This window comes from Ursus arctos, unplaced genomic scaffold, assembly GCF_023065955.2.
Source record: "Ursus arctos isolate Adak ecotype North America unplaced genomic scaffold, UrsArc2.0 scaffold_8, whole genome shotgun sequence".
Taxonomy (NCBI): domain Eukaryota; kingdom Metazoa; phylum Chordata; class Mammalia; order Carnivora; family Ursidae; genus Ursus; species Ursus arctos.
The window spans coordinates 22,772,316-22,799,843 of record NW_026623100.1 but is presented as its reverse complement, the minus strand read 5'-3'; the positions used below and the strand labels follow the sequence as shown (position 1 = coordinate 22,799,843).

Here is a 27,528-nt window from a genome sequence, read left to right as displayed (position 1 = left end):
ACTAGGACATAAACGGTGAATAGGACCAATTTGGTAAGTTGAAATCAGAAACAGTGGGAGTAGGAGGAAAATGGCATACAAAGAGGCATGGAGATGTGACTAAAAATAGTAGAATCAAATAACTATAGGTTATTTTGTATAGCCGAAGCAGAGATTTTTTGCACATAGGAGATGAGTTTGAAGAGGTGGGGATTGGGAGACTGTCCTTAGATACCATGTTAAGAAGATTGGATTTTTTTCCTGTAGAGACATGTGTTACTTCAGAGTCTCTCTGGAGAAACAGAACTATCAAGGGGTGTGTGTGTGTGCATGCGTGCATGTGTGTATACAGAGAGAGAGAGAAAGATTTATTTTAAGGAATTGGCCCATGAGATTGTGGAGGATTGGGTAGTTTAAAAATTGATGGGGCAGGCTAGCAGCCTGGCAAGCTGGAGACTCGGGGAAGAATTGCATTGAGTTCAAAGGCAGCTTGCTAGAAGGAGGTCAGCCTTTGTTCCAATAACGCCTTCAAATGATTGGATGAAGCCTGCTCACGTTATGGAGGGTAATCTGCTTTACTCAGAGTCCCCTGATTTATGTGTTAATCTTATCCAAAGAAACACCTTCACAGAACATCCAGAATAATATTTGACCAAATATCTATGCATTGTGGTCCATCAAAGTTGACACATAAAATTAAACATCAAAGCTAGTGTTTCTTAAGCTAGGTCCACAGATATTGGGGGGGGGGGTCTGTGGTAATTTAGGAATTTTAATTTTGTGTTTTCATTTCAGTAATTTAAATTCTTTTTCCAGAGGTGGTAATAACAAAGTTCTTTTGCAATGATAATTCACAATTGAGAGATTTTTTTTTTTTCATAGAATAAATAAGACTGGTGTCTTAAGTCACTTTCTCATACTGGGTCTTTGGACTCTTAGGATATCTGTAGACTAATCCTCAGAGATTCTTTTTTTTTTTAAAGATTTTATTTATTTGTCAGAGAGAGCACAAGCAGGGGGAGTGGCAGGCAAAGGGAGAAGCAGGCTCCCCACTGAGCAAGGAGCCCCATGTGGGACTCGATCCTGGGACCATGACCTGATCCAAAGGCTCAACTGACTGAGCCACCCAGGCATCCCAAATCCTGGTTATGGGTAATTTTGTTTTTTAAAAAGGTGTCATTACCTTATTCCAGCTTGAAAAACAGTAATATAGGCTATCCAAATCATAAAAGGAATTGAAACAGATAGCATTTGCATTTTAGAAGGATTGAATTTGGTGCTTAGGGGGGCCAGAATAGAGATAGAAACAGCATTGATGTTGAAGTGATAGGGAAGAGAGCATGGAAATAATGGGTCTTGGTTACCAATTTGATACGAAGAATGAGAAAGGGATTACTGGGATGACTACTTTTTACTTGGATAAGGAGCAGATGGTAGTGCCCTTATTAAGTAAGACATTACAAGAGGATGAAAATTTGAGGGGAGGGGAAGTGTAGAAAATAAGTTCTGAGTTAATTTTGGAGTGTCTGGTGAACTGAGAAATATCTTGTGAGCAGGTGGATATTCATAGGTTTGGTGCTCAGGGGAAAGGTCTAGAATCGAGAGAGATACAGGAATTTGCTTTTAAGTTTGTGATGGAAACTAAAGACATGGTGTCAGAAAAAAAACACAGAAGGAGCCAATGATAGATCCTAGGAAACAACAACACAGCAACATTAAAAGGCTGGAAGTTTGAGGAAAGTAAGAAAATTCACAAGGCTGCTGAGAGGAAATCACAAAGGGAGTCAGTTAAAGATGAATGCAAATATTGTCATGTAAGGTTGATGACTTATCTGAGATTTGGAAAGCACGTATTTGTAGTGGAGCCAATTAGCATAGTTGAGTAACTTACCCAATGATACTTCGCTGCTCAGAAACTGACAAAAAGATCTGTGGAGTTTACTCCGAATTGGGGATGGATAATGTAGGGTGGGATATCCAGGTGAACAGTTGAAATGAATAGAGTGTGAGCATTAAAATGAGGAGGAAAGCAGGTGTCATCAGGAGAAGACTGATAGACTGGAGGTCACGATAGGATGAAGGAAGAGTAGGATTAGAAGGAGAAGGTGAGAAAGGGTGAATATGAATAGGAGGTTGAAGTCAGAGGGGACTTTCAGAATTTGAGATTTTGAAGGTTGCAGTTCTGAATGATGATTTAGGGCCAAGGTTAGACCTTGCTAATGGGTGGATAAAATGGAATAGAGTGAGAATAACTAAGGTTGAGAAAGAATTTATTTCCTTATTCTTGATTCCTTGATTAAGACTAGAGGTAGAAATGAGTATTTTGAAAGCTGGGAAATAAATAGCTAATTTTAACGGTGTTATAATTAAAGGAAAATTTAATAGGAAGGAAGAAGACTACCAATTTTAATTTTTCGTATTAGTATACTGCTTGTTTTAAACATCTAACTTTGTGGAATATCTCAGTAGTCTTTCAGGAAATTTAAAACAATGGTGTATTCTTAATGTAATTTGCTTTCCTAGTGAAGGCTAGGAAAAAAAAAAAAGGTGAACGTCACGTTATTATTGACAACATGACTATTTCCTTTCCTTGGGTGGTAAAGGACCAAGGAAGATAGTTTAGTTTTAGGTGTTGGGTCCTACTCATTGTTTAAGACCTGGATTACTACAGCGTTGTGGAGGATAAGAAATTGTGAAGAAAAAACGATGGAAGCAATACTCCGATCTATTTTTGCCAAGACTGGTTATAAAAGGGTAAACCACAGTAAATTCTCTGTTAACTTGAATGCTGAGGAAAAATGGAGTGTTGAGTTTTCTCATAATTAAAAGTTATTTTATTTTTTTCCAATTCTGTATTTTAAATCTTTGCAAATGAACTGTATTTCCACCTTTGTATATAGAATGTACATGTCATTTGTTTTAAACTTAGGTCTTTGTGTAAAGTATTGAATATATATATAATTAAGATGAATCCAAGGGCACCTGGGTGGCTAAGTCAGTTAAGCGTCTGCCTTTGGCTTGGGTCATGATCTTGGGGTACTGGGATGGAGCCCCACCTCTGGGTCCCTGCTCAGCCGGAGGCCTGCTTCTCCCTCTCCCTCTACCTGCCACTCCCCCTGCTTGTGCGTTTTCTCTCTGTCAAATAATAAAATCTTAAAAAAAAAAATCTGTAATGAATGGTGAATGATCCCAAGTATGTATTTGAAAGCAAATATCTTGTTATTTTTTTTCTTTTTTAATTTGTATGAATTTTTTATGTTTTTTTGTGTGTGTGTGTGTGAGAGAGAGGATGTGTATGTTAGTGTGAGTAGATTAGGGAGCCCTAATGTTTAGAAGTTAGTTAGAAGTTAGGTTTGGCCTCTAGAGGTATAGATAGGGAAGTCAAGGGGAAGAAGTTAGATTTTTTTTTTTTTAAGATTTTATTTATTTGTTTGAGAGAGAGGTCAGGTGCGTGCACAGGAGAGCAAGGTGGGGGTAGGGAGAGGGACAACCAGACTCTACACTGACCGTAGTGCCCAATGCGGTTCTCAATGAAGGGTTCAATCTCAGGACCCTGAGATCATGACCTGAGCTGAAATCAAGAGCCTGACGCTTAACCCACTGAGCCACCAGGTGCCCTAGGAAGTTAGATTTAATTCAAACCTTGAAAATGATTGGACTTGAGCAGCCATAGGTGAGGGGAGGAGGGTATTTTAAGCTGGGGAATCAACATGAGGAAAAAGCATATTATACTTATGATTTGGGAGGTGGTGAGGAGACTAGCCTTGGTAGAGGATCCATCCAAGTTGGGAAATAGAGTATAAATTTGCATCGACAGAGTAGGCCAGATTATGGGAAACTTGAAAAATAACCAGTATAATTTAGGCTGCACATGGCAGGCATTGTAGAGCCATTTAAAATTACTTATTAGGGAATTAAAAGTGTTAGGAAAATCACTTTGCTGTTAGTTTATAGGATAGATTGAATATGGACTCTATTTGTTCATCCAGTATTTATGAAGCATACACTATATATTATTGCAGTATTGCGACTACATCAGCAAATGAGTGAAACTTATATTGTGCTAGTGCTTGGCACAAAGATGAGGAATAGGCAGGAACAAGTAGGTGATAGTGGAAGATAGATGGGTAGTGACGGATAGCATTCTGTCCTTGTGGTGAGGTTCTGTTCTAGTCAGGGTAGGGTATATGAGTGGAGAAGAAGAAGCAAATTCAAGAACTTGAAAAGGAATTGATGGAATTCTAGATAGTGTGTGAAAGGGAAGAATGAAAGATGATATGCCAAGGTTAAAGCTGAACAGACAGACTTAAAATTATGTATTTCTAGGAAAGAGGATGTTAAGTTTGGATACTTAATTTTGTGTGAGAAAATAAGGACATTTATTTTATTTAACTTGCAGCTGAAAACATTTAAATGTGTAGTATAGCAATGTGTTTTGACAATGATGCCTAATTTTATATGAGAAACATTTCAATAGCTATGTATTTGTACTCTTGTTTACATTTTCATTACTGTTAGTATATATTTCATTTTTTTATTTAGTGAAATAGTTTTGAGGTTGTGTTATTTTAATTCTTTTGGATTGTCAGAATGCTTTAAAGTCTGCATTTATAGGATCTAACTTATCTAGGAGATTTAACAATTCCCAAAATATTGAGTTGCATTTTAACTACTCAGTTGTTAGAATTTAGCCATCTTTGTGTTATACTTCTATTAACTATAATGATTTGAAGTTTTTGTCTGTGCTTATAGAAAGAGCTCAGGCCAGTGTTTTGGGGCAGTGCTGTTCTCAATAAATTTTTCTGTTATCTGAGAGTATTCATATAATTGCTCTGTTTTATACTTTATTCTGAAAAAAGTCTGTTACTGAGTTATTTATTCTGGAAGAGAATTTTGGTCTTTGTATAGTTCTCCAGAAGTTTTGTTTTTATTTTTGTTTTAATTCTGCAATGCATAAATTAAGTCCAGTATTTATTGAGTGTTGCACATTTTTCTTTTGAATATCCCATTATCCATCAACTTTGCGTTCCCACCTGCTTTCAAAATATTCTAAAATCTTATGTCATTTATTCCTCTGTCTTCTAAGAACCAGGGACCCATTTTATTAAATTGGAGGTTCCTAAAACAGTTTATTTCTCTTGAGCCATTTGTAGACCATGCTGCAAAGTCTTTAATTTGTCTGTTAATAATTCCTTACTTCCCTACTTGTGTACCTTTCCTCTACCTTGGTTTTCAGTTCACGTATTTTCCAATACGGTACTTAGTTTGTATATGTGGGTTATATTTCCTTTCTATTTTACTACTACTTTTTATTGTATTCTTTCATATCTATCTGTTTTTAGCAGCGCTTTTTTATTGGATTATCTTTTTCCCCCCTTTAATTGGTGGGCTTATAATGGAGTTAGTTTGTGATCCCTTTGGAGCACTTTTATGGTACACTGAAATGAGCAAATTAAGCCAATATTGTGGTAATTTTATTCTGCTTCTAATAGAATTCTTATAGGGACTTTTACAGTAATTCTGTAGAGGGACTTTTTTGTTTAATATTAGAGAAACTGATGATGCAAAAAGATTTTCTTGAGATCCCTGGGTGGCTCAGTCAGTTAAGTGTCTCCCTTCGGCTCAGGTCATGATCCCCTAGGGTCCTGGGATCGAGTCCTGCATCAGGCTCCTTGCTTAACAGGGAGTCTGCTTCTCCTTCTGCCTGCCGCTGCCCCTGCTTGTGTTCTCCCTCTCTTTCTCTGACAAATAAATAAGTCTTTAAAACAAAAAAAGATTTGTTACTGAATTTTAAAATTTCTTATTTAAGGTAGGTTTCTATGGCTGTATATTTTAGTTAATTAGAAGAGATTGTACTTTTTAAAGTTTTTCTGTTTGTTTTTTAATTTTAGAGGGCTTTCTTCTCAAAAATAACCATTATACCTGTCACTGGTGATTAATCAAGTGAACTACTGAAATTATCCTAGGAGGGTTTATGAATTTAAGATTAAGAATTCTTTCTGTATTGAGTTGATAGTACGTGAGTGAAAGCTGTACCAGTCAAATCTATCACTGATCAAGTAAAATACCTAATTGTGTATCAGCTCAGTTTGAGATTTCTTGAGTCTCTAGAACTGATTGGATTTGGAGCAAATGCTACCCCAAAATACCAACTAAAACAAATTTCTCTGTGACCCTGTGATAAAGTTTAAGGACAACGGATGAAGGTTCTATCACAGATCAGTGATGCTTGTTGGTGCTATAAACTTTGTTTTAGTTACTGACCATGTGGTTGACCACCATATAAAAGAAGGTTCTCTTATCTTAAGAAGACACTGATTAGCCATAACAGCAAATCCTCAGGTCTCCATACCAAGAACAGGAATTTATTTGCCTAGTACAGTGGATCTCAAAGTGAGACCTAACAGACCCCAGCTAGTCTACGAGATTGAAATTATTTTTATAAAATATTAAGATGTCATCTGCCTTCTTTGCTTGTGTTGCAAAAGCAAAGATGGGTAAAACTGCTGACACCTTAACATGAATCAAGGAGTGGTACCAAGCTGTCTGATAGCCATTATATTCTTCACTCTGTGTACTTTGAGTTAAAAAGAAATTGAGTTTCACTTTAAAATGTTCTTGTTGAAGCAGTAAAAGTTATTGTATTGAGCTTTGACCCTCGCATATATTTGTTTTTAATATTCTATAGGACAAAATGGGACGTATGCATAAAACACTTCTGTTACATAATAAAATGTGACGATTATCTCAAGGAAGAGTACTTATAAATTTTTCTTGAGTTGCAAGCCTTTGAAGAAGTCTCTGTTTTGTGGAACACTTTTTATTTGAAAAAATGACTAATAGACAAACTGGCTCTTCAGGCTTGATTATTGGGCAGACATTTTTTCCAAAATGAACAAAGCGAGCCTGCCATTTCAAGGATAACTGGTTGTGGTGTCTGTGATAAAATTTGAATTACAGAAAACATGAGCTTGGTAGCTTCTCAATATTTAAAGACACTTCAGATGAGATTGGAGGTGATACTAATCAATGTGATTTTTCATATTGAATAATAAAATGTTTAGTGTTTGGAAAATCTGTATAACTCAGTGAACAAATACTTTCAAAATAACCTTTCATGATAAGAAATCACACATATGTAAGACATGTATTAAACGTGCCAGATAGATCAATGGATTTTAATGTATAACAGTAAGAAGAGTTCGCTGATGGGGTTTCAGATTCTATATTGCAACCAAACTTTAAGAAAGTACTACTGTAATGAAGTTTCGTAGTATCAAAGAAGAATATCAGTAATTATCTGAAAGGGCTAGCTATTGAAATATTCTGCATATTTGTGAGAGGTCAATTTTTTTCACATATTTTGAATAAAATAATATGTCACAACACATTGGATGCAGAAGCAGATTTAAGAATCCGCATGTTTTCTCTTAAGCTAAACATTAAAGAGATTTACAAAGTTGTAAAAGAATGTCACTCCCCACTAAAATTTTTTGTTTTTGGAAAATATAGTTATTTATTGTAAAAAATGTTAATATACAATGAGTTTGTTATTTTTAGATGGATTAATAAATTATTTGCTGGTTCTTAATTTTAATTTCTGACATAGTAAATATACATAAATATAACTCATTCAAACAAAAGCTCTTTAGAGTTCTCAGTAATGTTTAAGAGTGGAAAGAAAGGGATTCTCAAATTGAAAAGTTGGAAAACTGCTAACTTAGTATTTGAAGGGCCCATGTGGCTCATTATAAGAAGTAAAAAGTAGATAGATATTCAGTCATTTTATCCAACTCACATAAAACCAAAGTTAATTATATGTATAGTATTGAATTTTTATTTTTTTGGTGTCCGTTTGCAATTTTTAAATTAAAGCATTAGTTCTCTTTGTTAAATCAGTGAGTATAATGCTGCTAGTTCAGTCATGGGCTAACTAGAAAATGTCATAGATGTTTTTCAACTTTTGAAGGTAACTTAATGTATCTTAAATTATGAGAAAGCACATGAAGGAAAGCAGTGTGGAGATCTCTGTGTGGTAATTATGTGTTACATCTCTCTCCAAAAATGACTGCTCAGTCTTTGTAAAGATCAAATTAGTTAATATATATGAAAATATCCTGTAGATATATACAAGATGATATTGATACTGGGTTTTATTGGTTGCCATCATGTGCAGTGATTGATGTGAGAAGGGAGAGAAATTAAGGTGAAGGGATACTTTTTTGAAAAACCACTTATTTCCCTGGGGTGCCTGAGTGTCTCAGTCGGTTAAGCGGCTGCCTTTGGCTCAGGTCATGTTCCCGGGGTCCTGGGATCGAGCCCAACCTCGGGCTCCCTGCTCAGCGGAGAGCCTGCTTCTCCCTCTCCCTCTGCCCGCCGCTCTGCCTGCTTGTGTTCTCTATCTCTCTGTCAAATAAATAAATAAAATCTTTAAAAAAACAAAACAACTTATTTCCTTGATATACTCAAGGCAGGGATATCTTACTGCTTGGATAACCCTATATGGTGATGATGCTTACCCAGTTGATTATTTTTCATAAAGCAATCGTTCTGGTATATGCACATTTGAAGTTAGATATGCAAATACTTACCTCAGATGTTTTATAGTGACATGCAAATATTATGTAGTTATATGTTATCATAAAAATATCTCAAAAATTTTTTAAAAATTCTGTTACATGGACGGCACTGAGGAGATAATGCTAAGTGAAATAAGTCAAGTAGAGAAAGACAATTATCATAGGGTTTCTCTCATCAATGAAACATAAGAAGTAGGAAGATCGGTAGGAGAAGAAAGGGATAAAGAAAGGGGGGTAATCAGAAGGGGGAATGAAGCATGAGAGACTGTGGACTCTGAGAAACAAACTGAGGGCTTCAGAGAGGAGGGGGGTGGGGGAATGGAATAGGCTGGTGATGAGTGGTAGGGAGGGCACGTATTGCATGGTGCACTGGGTGTTATACGCAACTAATGAATCATCGAACTTTACATCAAAAACAAGGGATGTACTGTATGGTGACTAACATAATATAATAAAAAAAATTTTAAAAAAAGATACCATTGGAAAGTTTGGTTCTATTACCAAAAAAAAAAAAAAATTCTGTTACAACTAGTTTTATATTAGAATGGCACGATCAAAAACATGAGCACATGTAGTTGTGAAGCACCAACACTAAACAGATGGTCCAGGAGGATGCATAACAGGCTTGCAGTCTGGGTAGGAGAGCACAAAGCCATTAAAACTATCAGATTTCTGTTTCTCATAGATATTAGTCAATGAATAAGTAAAGACAGATTCCTTGGTTATATAAAGACCAAATCTTAGAATGTTAGTGTTGCAGATTTGCTAACTTTCTCTTCATCTTTTACCCTAATTTAAAAATTACTGTGTACAGTGGTAGATAATACTATTGCCTGCTTATTGAAATTCATCTTGTCATAAGTAGGTCATTTATAAATGTAAAATTGCTTGAGGCCCTTTTATTGCCATGGTGTATTTAACTTCTGGCTGGACAGATTTGAACTATATTGCTAGGCTGTTTGCCTCTAAAGCATTTCTCGGTTTTCATTGTATAAAAGGAAATGGTTGATCTGTGATTATGTTGGCTCAGACATAGCTATGTATGATTAGAAAGTTACTTGCTCACATTTCATATGTGTATCATTCAGTAGCTCATCTTTTATTTTAGAAAAAGGTTTTTCCAAAGATAAATTCTAAAAAAAAGAGAATGCTTTCAAAAAGAGTTTAATCAAAACTGCATTAATCATGACTGTATTCTGAATTAATCCTTGTTTAGCATTTTAAGTAGTAAACATGAAGGAAAGCCAGAGTATTGAGAGTAATAGACTAATCTCTTTTTAGAGCATTCTGGATTCATACTATACCCAGTTTGTTTAAATTACTGTACTGTGACTTTTATTGTAAAAAAAGAAGAAGAAGAAACTTAAAATACAAGCAGGAATGTAGTGCTTTCTGTCTTTACATGGGATGCATACCTTTTACAGATGTAATTTTTAATACTGTTTTATTTTCTTATGTTTATCATAGTCTGACAAATGTCTTATGACTCTGAATCTCTTGCACTGAATCCTACATCTATAGCCTCATTAAAGGTGCTTCAGCTAAGTAACAGATACAATCATTTATCTTTTTTCCTAGAAGTAAATAAGATGGACAGGCTTCATGAAACGATTTTTTTATGGGTATCTTTACTCTCTTTAATAAATGCTTTACGTATTTAAAGAATTAGTTAATACTAAAAGGTTCATAGTGGAGGCGCCTGGGTGTCTCAGTCGGTTAAGCCTCTGCCTTTGGCTCAGGTCCTGATCTCAGGGTCCTGGGATCGAGCCCCTAGTTCTCTGGCTCCCTGGTCATCAGGGGACTCTGCTTCTCCCTATCTCTCTGCCCTCCTCCCCCTGCCCCCAACTAGTGCATGCAGCACATGCTCCCTCTCTCTCTCTGTCTTGCTCTCTCAAATAAATAAGTAAAACCTTTGAAAAAATAAATAAATAAAAGGTTTATAGTGAAAAATAGTAATCCCTGCCCTTACTTACCTCTCAGTTCTGTTTCTTAGAGTAAAAACTTAACCTTTTAAAAGCAATCTCTAATGTCATTTTGTCCCATTTATGGTGATAATATGCCTACCCTCATATTTCTTGATTTATCCCTTTTAGAGACATTGTCTTTTGGCTTCTGGATAATGGTAGATGAGATTTTAGCTTTTTTTGGGGTTTTTTTGGCCATCTCTATATCTCCTTATCCTATCCTTCTAATATATTTATTACAAGTTTAGTCAAATCAGTATTCACATTAGTATAACTGTATAATGTTTTCTGCAGACCTACCTTTTTTTTGGGGAAAAAAAACCTGTTTTCTCTGAAGTTACTGATTTTCTTGATGTACATAATTTTCAGTGAGTCTATCCTTAAGTAATCAGCTATCTTTCATTGGAGTGGAGATTAAGACTTTTCAGGCAGTTTCACCTGAGGGTAGTCCATCCCTCTCACATAAAGAGATTGCATTCTTAGGGCAAAAGGGCCTGTTTTCTGTGATCCTAACATATGTCATTATGACCCTAACTCAAATTAGGCATGAATCAAATGGGAAATCCAAGCCTTGTAATTGAAAGTTTATTGTTCTCTTGGTCCATGCTAAAAGTGCTTAGCAGTTATCCTGGTCTCACAAGTCCAGGTTTATGGATAGGCTGTGATGTATTACTCAGATTCTAAACAAATGAGAACTTTCCAGTTCTGTTTGCATACTAAAATAACTCTCAGTATGTACAGTGTGGATTAAAAACCGAAACTGAGACTCTGAGTATCTAGTATTAGCCTGCTCTACGAAAGAACTGCACTATTCTAGTGGCTTTCCAAATGAGTCTACTAGCCCTCATAGAAATCCGCTCAAATCCCAGGTCCTTACAGCAAAGATTTGTAAACACAAAGCTCCACAGTTTTATAGAAAGATGCAGGAAACTTTCATTCCCCTATCTTTAATAATCCCTGTTGAATGTGAGGTTAATTTTAGGTGTTGAAGTACTTTTCTGCAAATTTTTCAAAGTACTTTCTCTTGCTTTTCTAAGTTTCAGTTTTTAGTTTTTCCCAGATTGCTAAAATAATTTCATCTGATATACTTAGTGTGTAAAAACTAAACCTTTTTATAGTCAGGATTGTCTTGTTTCAAGGAATCTTTTTCAAAGGCTGAAAAACTTAAATTGATAAATAAAATTTTCTTTACAAAAAGTTTTTAAAAGATTTTGAGCAAACCAAAATTCTAAATTCTTAAAACTTGCTAATTCTTAGAAAAGCTTTATACAAAGGAGGCCAAAGGCTTTTCTGGCAACTGAATACATTTTGAAATACCATGTGAGGAATGTTGGGCGTAAAAATTTTTAAGAGAATCTTTAAAACTTTAAGAAGTATATCAATTTAAAGAACGCAGAGAAATGTGGTAACAACTGTCAGGGACAATGGTAATAGTTACATTATAAAATTTGTTAAAGTGGGAATGAAATCACTTGTGTTTATTAGAATATCACGCATCCATTTCAAAGTATAATCCAAATTATATATTGTCATGTAATAATGGGTTTGCACTATAAATTTGTACCGTTTTTTAATCTATATATACTTCTTATTTTTTTTAAAGATTTTATTTATTCGAGAGAGAGAGAGCATGAGCAAGGGAGAGGCAGGTGGGGAGGGAGAAACAGACTCCACTCACACGGGGCTCAATCCCAGATCATGATCTGAGCCGAAGGCAGGCACTTAACCGACTGAGCCACCCAGGCATCCCAATATTGAAATCTTTCTTAAATATTTGTTGTTAGAATTAAATGTCTGGGTTTATTAAAATATCAAAGTGTTTTTTAGGTCTGTTATCAGTGTATGAATAGGAGGCAGTCACAGGTGAGAGGTATGTAAGAGGTTTCAAATATAGAGTAAGGAAAATAAAAATTAAAAGATAGAAGAAGGCTAGAGAGATATTTACTGAATCTCTATGATTGCAAGTGAAATTTACATAATTGTAGGTTTACCTAACATTTTTGTTACTAGGGTTGTTCTTACTCTCCTCTCCCAATTACAATTATCTGTACATTTTTCTCCACAATGATAGATTGACTGAACTATGCTTTTATACATTAAGTAATATGGCCACATTAGGTACTCAATGAGTATTTGTTTAACTTACTAAGTGTATCACAGTTGATTATATAAAACAAGATTTTCCCTTCAGCATTCTGAGTTTTTAACCATGACTTCCTGACCATGCTGCTGTTTGTCTTTGTTTGCCATCACACATAATCTGACTTCCGCAATACAGTCTCTTTGTTTTTCTAAGTAACTAGTTCTGGTTGGTGCTTTTACTTTGGAGGCCCACTTTTCCAGTTATACTCATTTGCCTTGGGCTACTCATTAATTCCCTTGCACTAAGCATAAATCAGTCACAGGTCAGATTTGGCCTGCCTTACTACTATTCTTCCTTGTTCCGTAGATCTCAAATTGTAGGTTAGGACTCTGTTATTCAGCTGATCTTTGGGATACAAACCTTCGTGGGGAGTATCTATTCTGGGCTTCCAAATGAGTTGTTAGCTTGGAGAATGTCATCTCATAACTCTTATTAGGAAGCACCCATTTTTTAAGCACTATTCTTAGTATCAGATTATTTATTATTTTTATTTATTCAAACAGTGTTGTTAGGATATGTCCTAACTTTTAGAGATAAAAATGTGAATAAGATATGACTTCTGCTGTCAAGGTACTTATAGTCAAGTGAAAAAGTGAGAGATATAAAGGTAATTAAATATTAGAAGGCCTATGATAGAGTATGTACCAGAAAGGGGGAATGGTTGTTATACTGTTTACTCAGTCTAGGATTGTGAGGATGACTCAGTATTAGAAGATGTAACAATGTGACTGACTACATTAAGATATTAAAGAAGAAGAATCAGATGGGAATAGATGTAGGAAAACTTAGGTAAAATTCAGCACCCATTCAGATATTGAGTAAAGAATAGGAGGGAACTTAACTTGAAGGAAGGTATATATCAAAAAATTACAGCAAACATTATACATAAATGGTGAAACATTAAAAGCTGTTTTATTAAATTTGAGAACAAGATAAGGATAGCTCTTCATTATTTGTTGATGCAACAAGTAAAGAAATAGAAATGAGGTGTCAGATTGAAGAAGAGGAAATAACTTATTTGCTGATGATAAAAAAAATTTTTTATACTGGAAAACCCAAGAAAATTAAATAAACTCAATTTTGAAAGCTGGTTAATCAGAAGTGCAATCTACAATAACTACAGTTTTCCAGTTACACACTAGCAATGACCAAGTACACAATAATAGAAAAATTCATTTCACAAACCAGAACCCAAATAAGAAAAAAAATTTATTTAAATGTATGAGATCTTGTGGGGAAATTTAAAAATTTTACTGATGCAAATGTCAATCTTTTCAAATAATTATTATTAATAAGATCTTAATAATTCTCAACCAGGTTTTTCCTAGAACCTTATAAATAACCTAAAATTCGGAGAAAAGAGCAGTAATCAGGACAATTTATAAAACAAAAGAGGGGAGTTACTCTAATAGAATCAAGATACTAATAAACCTAGGAGCTTACTGTAATAGAATCAAGATACTAATAAACCTGTAGTAATATTAAAAAGTTTTTAAAGACAGGAATAGACAAATGGGGTAATGGGATACAACCGGCTCCAAAAGTAGGCCCACACTTCATGGGAATCTAATATATCATAGAGATCAGTGAGAAATAAGCTCTTTAGTAATTGGTGTTGGGAAAATTCAATATGGAAAAACTACAAATTATATTAAAGACAACCTCCAAAAGCACCAACCTATGAGAATAAGAAGGTTTAGCAAGGTTTCCAAAGAGAAGAGCAATACACAAAAATTGATAGCATTCATATAGTAGTAATAACCTATTAGCAAAAATATTTTTAAAATATTACATCCACTCTAACAGCAAAAACTAGGAGGCATTCAAGCATATATGTAATAATTCTTCCTAGAGAAAATTATAAATTGAAAAGCTCAATGATTGATATGACTCCAAAAGCACAGGCAACAAAAGCAAAATTAGACAAATGGGATTGCATCAAACTAAAAATTTATACACAATAAAAGAAACAGCAAAATGAAAAGACAATCTACAATAGTTATCAAAGTAATTATAGTAATAGATTATGATCCATTAAATGTTATAGGGAACCATGAGTGTGTATTGATATAAATAAATACAAAAATTGATGATCAGATTATTGACATAGTTACAAAGTATGTCTTCACAAAATATTAATAATTACAAAAGAAAAATAATAACTATCATGGAGAAAACTGGCAGTTGCCAGTTTAATCAAGTGATAAAAGGGAATGTCATCAGTAATGAGACAAATTGAAATCATGCACCATCTCCTAGGATGCATTGAGGAGAGCACTGCATCTCTTCTGTGTTTTTGATGTGAAAGATACATAATCTGAACATCATTATGAGTCAGACACAGTCTAATCAGGTAAACCCAATTGAATAATATTCTATGAATAACTGGCTTTAATCTTTTAAAATGCCTAGGTCATGAAACTCGAGGAAAGACAGAAGCTGTTGCAAGCTGAAAGAAACTAAAGATAAAAATTCAGACTACTGAATGAAAAGTGTGATTTTGAATTAGATCCTTTTCCAAAAAGGATATCGATTCATTATTTGGGAATGACAAACTTGAATGGATTCTAAAGATTGGATGATAGGAAGATATTATTGTTGGGGCGCCTGGGTGGCACAGCGGTTAAGCGTCTGCCTTCGGCTCAGGGCATGATCCCGGCATTATGGGATTGAGCCCCACATCAGGCTCCTCCGCTATGAGCCTGCTTCTTCCTCTCCCACTCCCCCTGCTTGTGTTCCCTCTCTCGCTAGCTGTCTTTATCTCTGTCAAATAAATAAAATCTTAAAAAAAAAAAAGGAAGATATTATTGTTAATTTACTGATTTTAATAATTACATGTGTTTATAGAAAATAAGCACTAAAATATTTGGGGATTATTGGATATCAGGTCAGCAACTTATTCTCAGGAGGTTCAGGAAAAAGACTACTTGTCCATGCAGCATTTCTGTACGTTTGATACTGCCCCATAAATCACTTAGACTTGATTCTTTTCATCTGGTTTATTTTTTTTTCCCCCTCAGCTTTGGATTTTATTGTGTGTCTCCCAGTTAACTAATCTTTTGTTACACAGTTTCCTATCTACTGTTATGCACATGCGGTGAGTTTATCATTTCAGATAGGTAATTTTTAGCTTTAGAAGTTCCATTTGGGTGGTTGGTTTTGTTGGTTTTTTTTTTTTGACAGTTTCCATTTCTCTTCACATAAAGTTCATGTTTTCTTTTTAGTCCTTTACTGTACAATTGACCCTTGAATAACAGGTTTGAACTGCATGGTCCACTTATACACAGATATTTGTAATAAATACAGTACAATACTATAGGTGTATTTTTCTCTTATAATTTTCTTTTTCTCTCTAGTTTACTTTGTTATAAGAATGTAGTATATATACATACACAAAATATGTGTCAGTCAACTTTATATTATTGGTAAGGCTCTGAGCAACAGTAAGCTATTAGAATTTAAGTTTTGGGGAAATCAAAATTTTTATGTTGATTTTTGGCTGTGCAAGGGGTCAGCATCTCTAATCCCATGTCATTCAAGGGACCACTATATTTATAATGGCTTTTTAAAAGTTCTTGTCTGCTCATCCCATGATCTCTTTCATTTCTGAGTCTGTTTCTATTAACTTTGCATTTTTCTTTCCTGGTCATGAATCACTTTTCTCCCCCCCTTCTTTGCATGTCTAGTAATTTTTGATTGTATAGTGGACATTTTGATTATTACATTGCCGAGTGTCTGGATCTTATCCTCTAAGGAGTTATGAATTTTGTTTTGGCATGTTGTCAAGTTGCTCTTAATTAGCTTGATCCTTTCAAGGCTTATTTTTAAAGCTTTGTTGGGGAGGTTCTGGAATAGTTTTTACTCAACTGCTCGATTATTCCTACTTTTAAGATACTTTTCTGAGGTTTCTCTCCTAAATGCTCTGGGTGTTTAAAAAGGCCTCTTTTTCACTCTGGCTGGTCAGAACTTGAATTTCTCTCTGCCCTTTGTGAGCTTTGGTGGTTATTTAGCTTATAGCATTCCTGTGGTTGTCCTCTACTCAGCCTTGTAGAATTTAGAGTACACATGCACAACTTAGTATTTAGCCAAAATCTTCACAGCATATATTTGGAACTCTCTTACACATTAGGATAGTTTCCTGTCTCTAGTGTTCTTTTCTGAAAGTTTTAGTTCCTTCAGTTTCCTTGAACTCTAAATTTTGGGTCCTTAAATTCAGTGAAACTTGGGCTACCCTTCCCAATACCTCATTCTGGAAAGTGCCTCACTGCTTCAGTAAAGAGAACCTTGTGAGGGTTTATAACATTGCATTACCTGCTGTCCAAAGTCTGAAACTGTTATTTCATGTTTTGTACGGTTTTCTAGCTTTTTATGGCAAGAGGGCAAGTTTGATACTAGCTGTTCCATCCTATTTGATATTTTAGCTTGCTTTGGTGGTATTATTTTCTCATCTAATGTTGTGAGCAATCTCACTGTATATGGTTGAACTGATCCAGTGTTGGGGTTGGACTGTGTGAACTTGGTCACATGACAAAGGATCAATATGTTGGAAGTGCTGGCAAGAGAATAGTTGAAGTAAAGCAATAATTCTCAGAGTATGGTTTGAGGATCCTCTCGTTCCGTAGGGTCTTTCTACTTCAAAGTACATATCTGGGTAATGCTAAATTTTCTTCATGTACATGAACCAAAATACCACAAACAATGGATGAATGCAGAAACAACGATGAGCAAGCCTGTTTTTCAAATTTAAACTAGATATTAAAGAGATGTGTAAAAATAGTAAAACAGTGCTACTCTTCTCACTAATTTTTTTTTACTTTGGTACTTTTAAGCATGCAATTTATTATTTTAAAGAATGAGTTAATACGTAAACTACCTATGAAATCTTCTCAGTTTTAATTTCTGTCACTGTAAATATAGTCCACAAAAAAGTTGTTTGGAACCTAAAAGTTTGAGAATTATTAAAATAAAGCATCATACAGTCTAATCTGGGGAAGAAACTGAAGGCATTCGGGGTCTAATGGACTAGGTGAAAAGGGAAGGATTAAGGAATGAGAGGTTCTATTCAGTTCCTTTTCTCTATTGTATAGGTATCAATTTCTTTATTCTCTTCATTCTTGTGTGGAGGTGTGGCTGTTAAAGTCATAATCATAGGATGGTACTGCGTCCCAACAACTGCTAAGGTTCTTACTTTATGATACTATGCGCTCAGCCCTTGCATAGGGAATCCTGATTTAATGGCTGCTGTTTCACTTGGCCGTCCTCCTCCAGCCTGACCTCTTGCCCCTAATGAGGAACTAACTCATACCTGCTTATGTTGTGGCATCAGCTTCCCTTCTGTTCTAGTGCTGCCATTTGTACTTGGGTTTCCTATTCTTAAAAAGAACATAAATGACTGTCTCTGTCTGGCTTATTATCAAATGTCTTCAATGTCCATTTGTATATTGAAAATGGCAGGATTTCCTTTCTCATGGCTGAATAATAATTCTAATATATATATATTACATATACATACATATGTGTATATATATATATATATATAGTTTGTGTGTGTATTTCACATCTTTTTTGTGCATTTATCTGTTGATGGACAGTTAGGTTGTTTCCCTGTGTTGGCTATTGTAAATAATACTGAAGTGAATATGCAGATATCTTTTCGAGATTCTGTTTTCATTTCCTTCGGCTTATATTTTGAGAAATGGGGTTGCTGGATCATATGGTAGTTCTATTTTTAATTTTTTTTGAACCTCCACAGTGGTTGCAACAATTTACATCCCTAACAACAGTGAGGAAGAGTTCCCTTTTCTCCACATCCTTGACAACACTTATCTCTTATGCTTTTGATGTAGCTCTTTTAACAGATGTGAGGTGATACCTTATTATAGTTTTGATTTGCATTTTTTAAATTAGTGATATTAAGTACTTTTCATGTACCTATTGGCCATTTGTAGGTCTTTTTTTTAGAATAATGTCTGTTCAGTTCCTCTGCCCATTTTAAAATCAGATTGGTTTTTGCTATTGAGTTGTAGGAGTTTTTTTATATTTTGGATATTAACCCCTAATCATATATATGATTTGAAAATATTTTCTCCCATTCCATAGGTTGGCTTTTCATTTGGTTGATGGTTTCCTTTGCTGTGTAGAAGCCTTTTAGTTTTATGTAGTCACACTTGTTTATTTTTGCTTATATTGCCTTTGCTTTTGGTGTCATTGAATTTCACATTCTTAACCATGGTCTATTTTTCCTCAGTTTCCGTTACCTCAGAATCATTCAGCCATTTGCTTTAATTGAATATATAAAGTTTACCCAAGATTAAAGTATTAACCCATGTCATAACTGCATTCTTTAATTCCTGTGGGACAGTGCCCACTCCAATATAGTCCCAATTATTCAGTGAGGAGATACAGCATTTCTTGGTTATTAGCTCATATTTTACATTCTTGATTTAAATAGATTTATTTTGGGTGATGGAAATACATATATATTCAAAGGCAATAAGAGGTTTTTCATCTCAGGAAGATAGAGAAGCAAAATGAGAATGAAAGGCAATATCTGACTTATGTTTCAAATTTACTTTGCCATTGTCTTAGAAATATCAGATGCATTTATATTAATTAGAAGCACAGAATACATGTCAAATTTTCTCTGTTAATGCATATGAATACACAATTTTTTTCAAGAAAAAATGTATTTTATGGTTATTTTCAGTCATCTGTATGTTGATAGGTATATTTCAGTGTAATTTTAGTTTAAAGCATCTTTTTTTAATTTCTTACAGTAATCCTAAATCGGAGAGTCAGAGAGTAAATAAAAAAGTCAACAATGATGCCTCACTTAGAATTCATAATCTTTCCATTTTGGTGAGACAGATAAAATTTTATTACCAGGTAAGTGCTCCTTTTTTTGTTGTTGTTTAGTATTTTAATAAATGCTTGTGTATTCACATTTTTGTGTAATAACAAGAGGTGAGAGTATCACTCGCCTAACATATACTAAATGCTTATTATGTGCCAGATACTGGTTCATTTGCTGGAGATAGAGCAGTATTGACAGTTTATTTCTTAGGCAATATTAAAGATCAAGCAAGCACTTCATAATTATAATTTTAAAATAATTTTTAAAATAATTATATTTTATGAATTTTAAAAACCAGTTTCTGAGAGCTTGAGTAGTGCAGCACTTTGTTAAGCTACTTGAATTATGCCTTTGAAAAGTATACTTTTTATTGTCCTTTTTAAAACTTAAATTGATGCATATTTCAGAGTTTAAATATGAGCATTCTTCAGGCTATCACTATACCTCTAAGAATCACTATAGCTGCATTACACAAATTTTAGTATGTTGTATTTTTTAAAATGTTTATTTTTGTGCATTTTCTCATTTTTGTTGTAGTTCCTTATTCCACTTAAGTTATTTAGAAGAAGTATGCCTTTAGATTTCTGAACATAAAGTATTTTTCAAGCAACCTTTTTTTGGTTTTTATTTTTGATTAAAGAATATAGTTTGTAGGGGCGCCTGGGTGGCACAGCGGTTAAGCGTCTGCTTTCGGCTCAGGGCATGATCCCGGTGTTGTGGGATCGAGCCCCACATCAGGCTCCTCCGCTATGAGCCTGCTTCTTCCTCTCCCACTCCCCCTGCTTCTGTTCCCTCTCTCGCTGGCTGTCTCTATCTCTGTCGAATAAATAAAAAATCTTAAAATAAAAAAAAATAATAATAATAATTAAAAAAGAATATAGTTTGTATTATACTAATTCTTTGACATTGGTTAATAATTACTTGGCTTGGCTTATTACGTTGTCAGTTTTTTATTAAGGTTTGATGTGTGCTTCAGAAAGATAGGTATTGTCCAGTTGTTTGGGTGCAGAGTCAGAGCAAGCTTGTTTGTTAATTGCATCTTTCAACCTTTTGTGGCCTGATTAATTTTGTCTCTTGATCTATAAGTTATTGAGAAAGGTAAGTTGGAGTCTCCCATTACAATAATGGATTTGTCGAGTTGGCCTTTTTCCACTTGAAAGCTACGTGACTAAATGCAAATGAGTTTTAAATTTTTTAGTTGTTATGGAGAATTATACCATTTATAATAATTGTTTCCACATATTTTTTTTTCTACTGGTTTTAATCTTTTCACCCACCTTCTGTTTTTTTAAAGGCCACTCTCGAAATTATACCTTCCATTCTTACCCTAGCAAAGGCTGAAATTAATTAATATCTTTACTCTTTTATGGAATAGTACTATGATCTTAGAATACTTTAACTCATATTATTCCTCTTTATGATTTTTTAAGCTTCTGTTGTCTTGCATTTTAGTGCTTTTTTAAAAACCTCATAAATTAGATATTAAAAGTACTGTTAAATAAATAGAATCAATGTTCCTTTAGAGCAAACTATGTGTTTTCCTTTTTTTTCGCCCTCTCATGGTTTTCGTTTTTGGGTTTTTTTTTTTTTTTTTTTTTTTTTTTTGTATCTCAGAACTATCTTTGGTATCATTTTCTTACTGAAGTATATCCTTTAAATGTTTATTTAGAGAGGGCTTGTTTATGGTAAAGTTTCTCAATGTTTATTTGTCTGAGAATGCCTTTATTTTACCCTTGTTCTTGAAAGAGTTTTATTAGGTATGCAGTTCTTTGTTAACAATTAGTTTTCTCTCAGTGTTTTGCAGATTTTATTCTTCTACCTTGGGATTCCTTTTTATTCTGGAGAAGTCGGCTATCAGTCTAATTTTTGTACTTAGGTTAAACTTTTCTCTCTCTCTCTCTTTTTTTTTTTTAAAGATTTTATTTATTTATTTGACAGAGATAGAGACAGCCAGCGAGAGAGGGAACACAAGCAAGGGGAGTGGGAGAGGAAGAAGCAGGCTCACAGCAGAGGAGCCTGATGCGGGGCTCGATCCCATAATGCCAGGATCACGCCCTGAGCCGAAGGCAGACGCTTAACCGCTGTGCCACCCAGGCGCCCCTAAACTTTTTTCTCTCTTATCTGCTAATATTCTCTAATGTAGTTTCTTTCCTATTCTATTAGTTTGATATCCTTCAGATATTACTATTACATGTTTATTAGACTTTCTTATTCTATCTCCCATGTTTATTAAACTTTCTTTTACCTTATCAATCTTGTGCGGCATTCTGAGTATTTTTTTCAGGACTGTTTCTCCACTTTGCTAATTTGCCTCTCATATGTGTCACATCTTCTGTTTAACCCACTGATTAACTTTTGACTCAGTAATTATATCTTTCCTTTGGAGAAGTTCTGTTTGATACTTTTTATCTTTGCTTTTTCGTTTTGTTTTTATCTTTTAGTTCCTTTATTTCTTTAGAAATTAATTTTTTTAAATTTTTGATTTTATGCATGGTAATTCCAAAATCTGAAGTCAGATCTGTGGGTATCTGAATATACGTTTTGTTTTCAGCTTGCTATTTCTCATGGTAGTGGTGGCAGCAGTGGCAGTGAAGAGTGTGTGTGTGTGTGTGTTAATTGTGACCTTATTTTGGGTGGGAGGGGATTTATCTGTGGGAATACTTTTGTGTCTGGGCCAAGGATGTATTGCTTCAGAGAGGATTTGTTTCATTTGTGCAACCAACCCAAAACCACTTTAATTTATTTTAAGTAGCTCTATATTATTTTAGAAGCAATAGTTGTATACTATAGAAAACTAAAAAATTGAGAAAATACAAACATAATTCCAGTGCCTGGAGATTACCACTGTTAGCATTTGAATATATGTATGCTGGATCTCTTTCTCTGCATTTATGGGTATGTAAATTATGTATTTATGTGTTTGTATTTTTTTTAGGCTGGTACTACGTTATTGCAAATCCTTAGAGAAATAACCCTCCTCAGTCTCTACCAAAGGCCAAGAAAAACAACTTCTTTCTTGTTTTTGTAGGGTTCCATTTTTTTTGTTTTATCTTTTAACTGAGGGTTATCTTTTTATTTATTTTTTTTTAGTTCAGTCATTTGAAAAGAATTTTTAAAAAATTATCTAGTATTTTTGGATTTCTTCCTTCCTTTCTAGTATCTAGTACTCCTTGTTGCCAGAAATAAGTCTGTGCTAGATATTTTAATAAACTTTTTGTATTACTGGCCGATATTCCAGCTGTCATCTTCCTCAAATTGATTTGAGTAAACAAGACCTCTGTTTTGTCTTTTAATGTTGTTTCATATCAGTATTTTTAGATTTGAAACAAATGAATAAATTAAGTGATACAGTGACTTATTTTGACAGTCATCAGTTTTGTTCTTATTTAAAACAATCCTATGTTTTTGGTTTTATATTATCTTTAGGGAGATGGAGATTTGCCTTGAAAATTTCAGTGAGATTCCTTGGAAGGCAAAGGAATTTCTGCATCAGAATCTTAAATCAGTTGTCAATGCAACCTAATTCTGTATTGTATACTATTGCTTTTGGATTTTTTTTAACAGCTTTATTGAGATACAGTTCATATACTGTACAATTAACCCATTTAAAATGTCCATTTCAGTGGTTTTTAGTATATTTAGCGAGTTGTGCTGCATTCAGTACAACCAATTTTAGAACAATTTTGTCACCCCAAAAAGAATCCCTGTATCTATAAGCAGTTACTCCTATTTTTCCCTATCCTGCACATACATATACCACCACCATCACCACTACCCCACTACCCCAGTGTTAGGCAACTGCTAAAATCTTTTTCTGTCTCCATAGATTTGCCTATTCTGGAGACTTCTTAAAAATGGAATTATATACTGTGTGGTCTTTTGTTACTGACTTCTTTTACCTAGCTTAATGATTTCAAGGTTCATTCATGTTGTAACATGTAGTAGTATTTCTTTTTTATTAAACTACTGTTGTCTTGTTTTTTGTCTTCCTCCTGCCTAAAGCCAGGTGTTGAAATTACCTTTTTTTTTTTAATGTTTTTTTATTATGTTAGTCACCATACAGTACATCCCTGGTTTTTGATGTAAAGTTCGATGATTCATTAGTTGCATATAACACCCAGTGCACCATGCAATACGTGCCCTCCTTACTACCCATCACCAGCCTATCCCATTCCCCCACCTCCCTCCCCTCTGAAGCCCCCAGTTTTATTAATCGTGTTAATCTAATGATGTTATAGTCATCAAGAAATTTGGGGAGGATGGGGCGCCTGGGTGGCACAGCGGTTAAGTGTCTGCCTTCAGCTCAGGGCGTGATCCCAGCATTATGGGATCGAGCCCCATGTCAGGCTCCTCCGCTATGAGCCTGCTTCTTCCTCTCCCACTCCCCCTGCTTGTGTTCCCTCTCTTGCTGGCTGTCTCTATCTCTGTCGAATAAATAAATAAAATCTTTAAAAAAAGGGGGGGGGGCGCCTGTGTGGCACAGCGGTTAAGCGTCTGCCTTCGGCTCAGGGCGTGATCCTGGCGTTATGGGATCGAGCCCCACATCATGCTCCTCCGCTATGAGCCTGCTTCTTCCTCTCCCATTCCCCCTGTTTGTGTTCCCTCTCTTGCTGGCTGTCTCTATCTCTGTCAAATAAATAAATAAAAATCTTTAAAAAAAAATAAAATAAATAAAAAAAAAATTTGGGGAGGAGCAAATTTGAAATCTATCAGTTCAGCAGTTTAGATAAGTGGTTCTCAATGGAGGGTGCTTTTATCCCCTCAGGGACATTTGGCAGCGATTAGAGACATTTTTGGTTGTCATACACAGGAATATTACTGGTATGTAGTGAGTAGAAGCCAGGAATGCAGCTAAGTATCCTATGATGCACGGCACAGTTTCCTAAAACTAAGAATTATCCAGCCCAAAATGTTAATAGTGCAAAATTGAGAAGTCCAAATGTTTATAATGCCAGGTGATTTTAGTATTAACATTTTTACTTTTGTTGAGTTATCACCATTTTTTTTAGATGCATCTGTAAATACTTCATTAACATTTGCTGGGTGACCAGTTATTATACCCTTTTCTTTTCATTAATCTAAGTTTGAATACCAATGGATTACCTTAGTGCCAGAAGTGATTGAATATCTTAACATTTTGTCAATATTGTTTCAGATATTTAAAACACAGAATATTGTGAAGGTTGAAATTCTCCTTGTATCATTCCCTTGTGTTTTTCCTTTAGAACCAGTTTACAAAATCATTTCTGCCATCAACCCAGTGTTTCATATTCTGAGATAAAATGTTTCCAAGACACTTGTAAAGTATCTTCCGGAATAGATCAACCGTCTTATTTACACAATTAATTGATTTGCTAAATTTTTTTTTCTCATGTATGTAACCAAGACACTCATGGCCTTGTTTAATATAAGACAGATTTCAAGTTAAAGTCTAAATCAGTGCAGTTCTTGTCACCTGTTAAATTACCTATCTGTTGGAAAAATCAGATTTTTCCCCAAAATTTGTCTTATATTTCATACACTCCTCAGAAAAAGTATTGAGGTAAAATATTTTAGCACATTATGGTGTTTCTGATTCACAAAAGGGAAGTGAATTTGGGTAGGTTAAAATTCACAAGTGTGTGTCTCCAATTTTTTTTTTAATAGGTTGGTAAGAATCAGGGTTATTTTGCAGAAATGATTCCCAGGGAGAAAAGAAAATTGACAGATACCGTGAGATGATTGTTAGTGGAAGGAATTATTTCATTGTATCTTTTCAGTAATGATAGGTAAATTTAAGTGTCAGTATTTTTTTTTTCATTTCATTGATTTAGAATATGTAAAAGCTCAGTAAAAATTATAATGTCAGGGGCGCCTGGGTGGCTCAGTCGTTGGGCGTCTGCCTTTGGCTCAGGGCATGATCCCGGCGTTCTGGGATCCAGCCCCACATCAGGCTCCTCTGCTGGAAGCCTGCTTCTTCCTCTCCCATTCGCCCTGCTTGTGTTCCCTCTCTCGCTGGCTGTCTCTATCTCTGTCAAATAAATAAATAAAATCTTTAAAAAAAAAATTATAATGTCATTCACATTTCCCCTCTGTTCTGCTACTTGTAATTGAATGCCAAGGCATTGGGGCTACAGTGGTAAACACAACAAACCATGTCCCTATTCTCATGAAACTTATGGTTTTATTAGAGGGATAATAGATGAGTAAATAATTAAATAAAATAATTTTGATTATGATAAATAAGAACAATGAAGGAGTAATGTAGGAGGTCTTGAGAGAAATAATAAGATTAGATTATGAGAATTTTATTGAATATACACTTCTTCGTGTTTAAGTGGCAGCCCAGACCTTTTCAAATAATCACTTGATCCATATATAGCAAACATTTCTTTTTGTCTGGAAAATTTTCAAGTCAGAAATAAGGAAGTTATAGCTATTACGTAAAATTTCCTAGTCTTTGATTTTTTTTTTTTTTTTTTTTTTTTTTTTTTTTTTTTTAAAGATTTTATTTATTTATTCGACAGAGATAGAGACAGCCAGCGAGAGAGGGAACATAATCAGGGGCAGTGGGAGAGGAAGAAGCAGGCTCATAGCGGAGGAGCCTGACGTGGGGCTCGATCCCATAACGCCGGGATCACGCCCTGAGCCGAAGGCAGACGCTTAACCGCTGTGCCACCCAGGCGCCCCTAGTCTTTGATTTTTTTTAAGTTATTTTTATTCCTGTGAATGAGGAAGAGATAGTGAATTTGATTATCAGAGACACAGTTTACAAGTAAAAATCTTCATCCATTTTTAGAATTCTTGTCAGCAGCTAGTGATTGCCTTGACTACTCTGGCTGCGGTTTAAATAAGTATTAAAAGAGGCAAGGTGGTTCTTCAACCACCATTAAAATAATAAGCTGAATCATTTGAGGCTCAGAACGAAAAGAACACTTTACTATTAGGAAATTTAAATTTATTAGGAAGTTTTTGCATGGTTGATGTCATATTAAAAACAAAATGATCTGGTACCATAAATCTAGTTGCCAGAGAAAGCTGGTACTTTTTAAGGTTTTTGTTTAACATCTGTTATAACAAGCAACATTTGGATTATTAATAAAACTTAGTAGCCAAGGAAATGAGTCCTTTTGTTTTTTATACAACACATACGTTATATTCCATCATATTTTTGACACTTTGGTCAGATGGTCTTTCTTTTAATGCCATCCATTTACTTTTCTATAGACTACTAAAATATGGTAAAATAAGTTTTTTTTTCTTTTTTTTTTTTTTTTTAAAGAAAGGGAAGGGACTGAAGGAGAGGGAGAGAAAATCTTTTTTTTTTTTTTTTAAAGATTTTATTTATTTATTCGACAGAGATAGAGACAGCCAGCGAGAGAGGGAACACAAGCAGGGGGGAGCGGGAGAGGAAGAAGCAGGCTCATAGCGGAGGAGCCTGATGTGGGGCTCGATCCCATAACGCCGGGATCACGCCCTGAGCCGAAGGCAGGCGCTTAACCACTGTGCCACCCAGGCGCCCCAGGGAGAGAGAATCTTAAGCAGGCTCCTTGCCCAGTGCAGAGCCTGATGCAGGGCTCGATCTTACAACCCTGAGATTATGACCCGAGCCAAAAATCAAGAGCCAGACACTTAACCGACTGAGCCACCCAGGTGCCCCTTAATGCTTTTCACTAGTAACACAGATAAAAGGACAAACACAAATATTATAATAAATGCAGTTATGTTTGAATTTTTAAAATAGGTTGTAAGAGTCCTAAAGAAGACACTCTTATGTTTTAGAAATCTTTGAAACTTATATTTAGTACTATATGTAATGTGTGGTTTAAGTAATAAGATTTTGCAAAGTGTGTGACTCAAGAAAGGGAGATGAACCCAGACCTTTGCCAGGAGTGTTTAATTTCTTACTGTGGAGGTAGTTTATGGATAACTTATAGGAAGAAGGAGAAGCCTAGTTTAAGTTATCTTTAAAGAATAAATATTGTCTGTGTCTGGCACAAACATGAAATAGTCTTTCTTACAGTGCTTTAG

At 34.8% G+C, this 27,528-nt stretch overlaps 1 protein-coding gene across 7 annotated transcripts in view; it reads left to right on the top strand.

Annotated features, from left to right (window-relative positions):
• Positions 1-27,528, top strand: part of CCDC88A (coiled-coil domain containing 88A) — a 123,697-nt gene that overhangs the window by 10,208 nt on the left and 85,961 nt on the right. For all 7 annotated transcript variants that reach the window (XM_044378024.3, XM_026485685.4, XM_057309007.1 and 4 more), the window contains exon 3: positions 19,442-19,550. In XM_044378024.3, the coding sequence (XP_044233959.1) occupies positions 19,442-19,550 (109 nt within the window). The remainder of the gene's footprint in view (positions 1-19,441; positions 19,551-27,528) is intronic.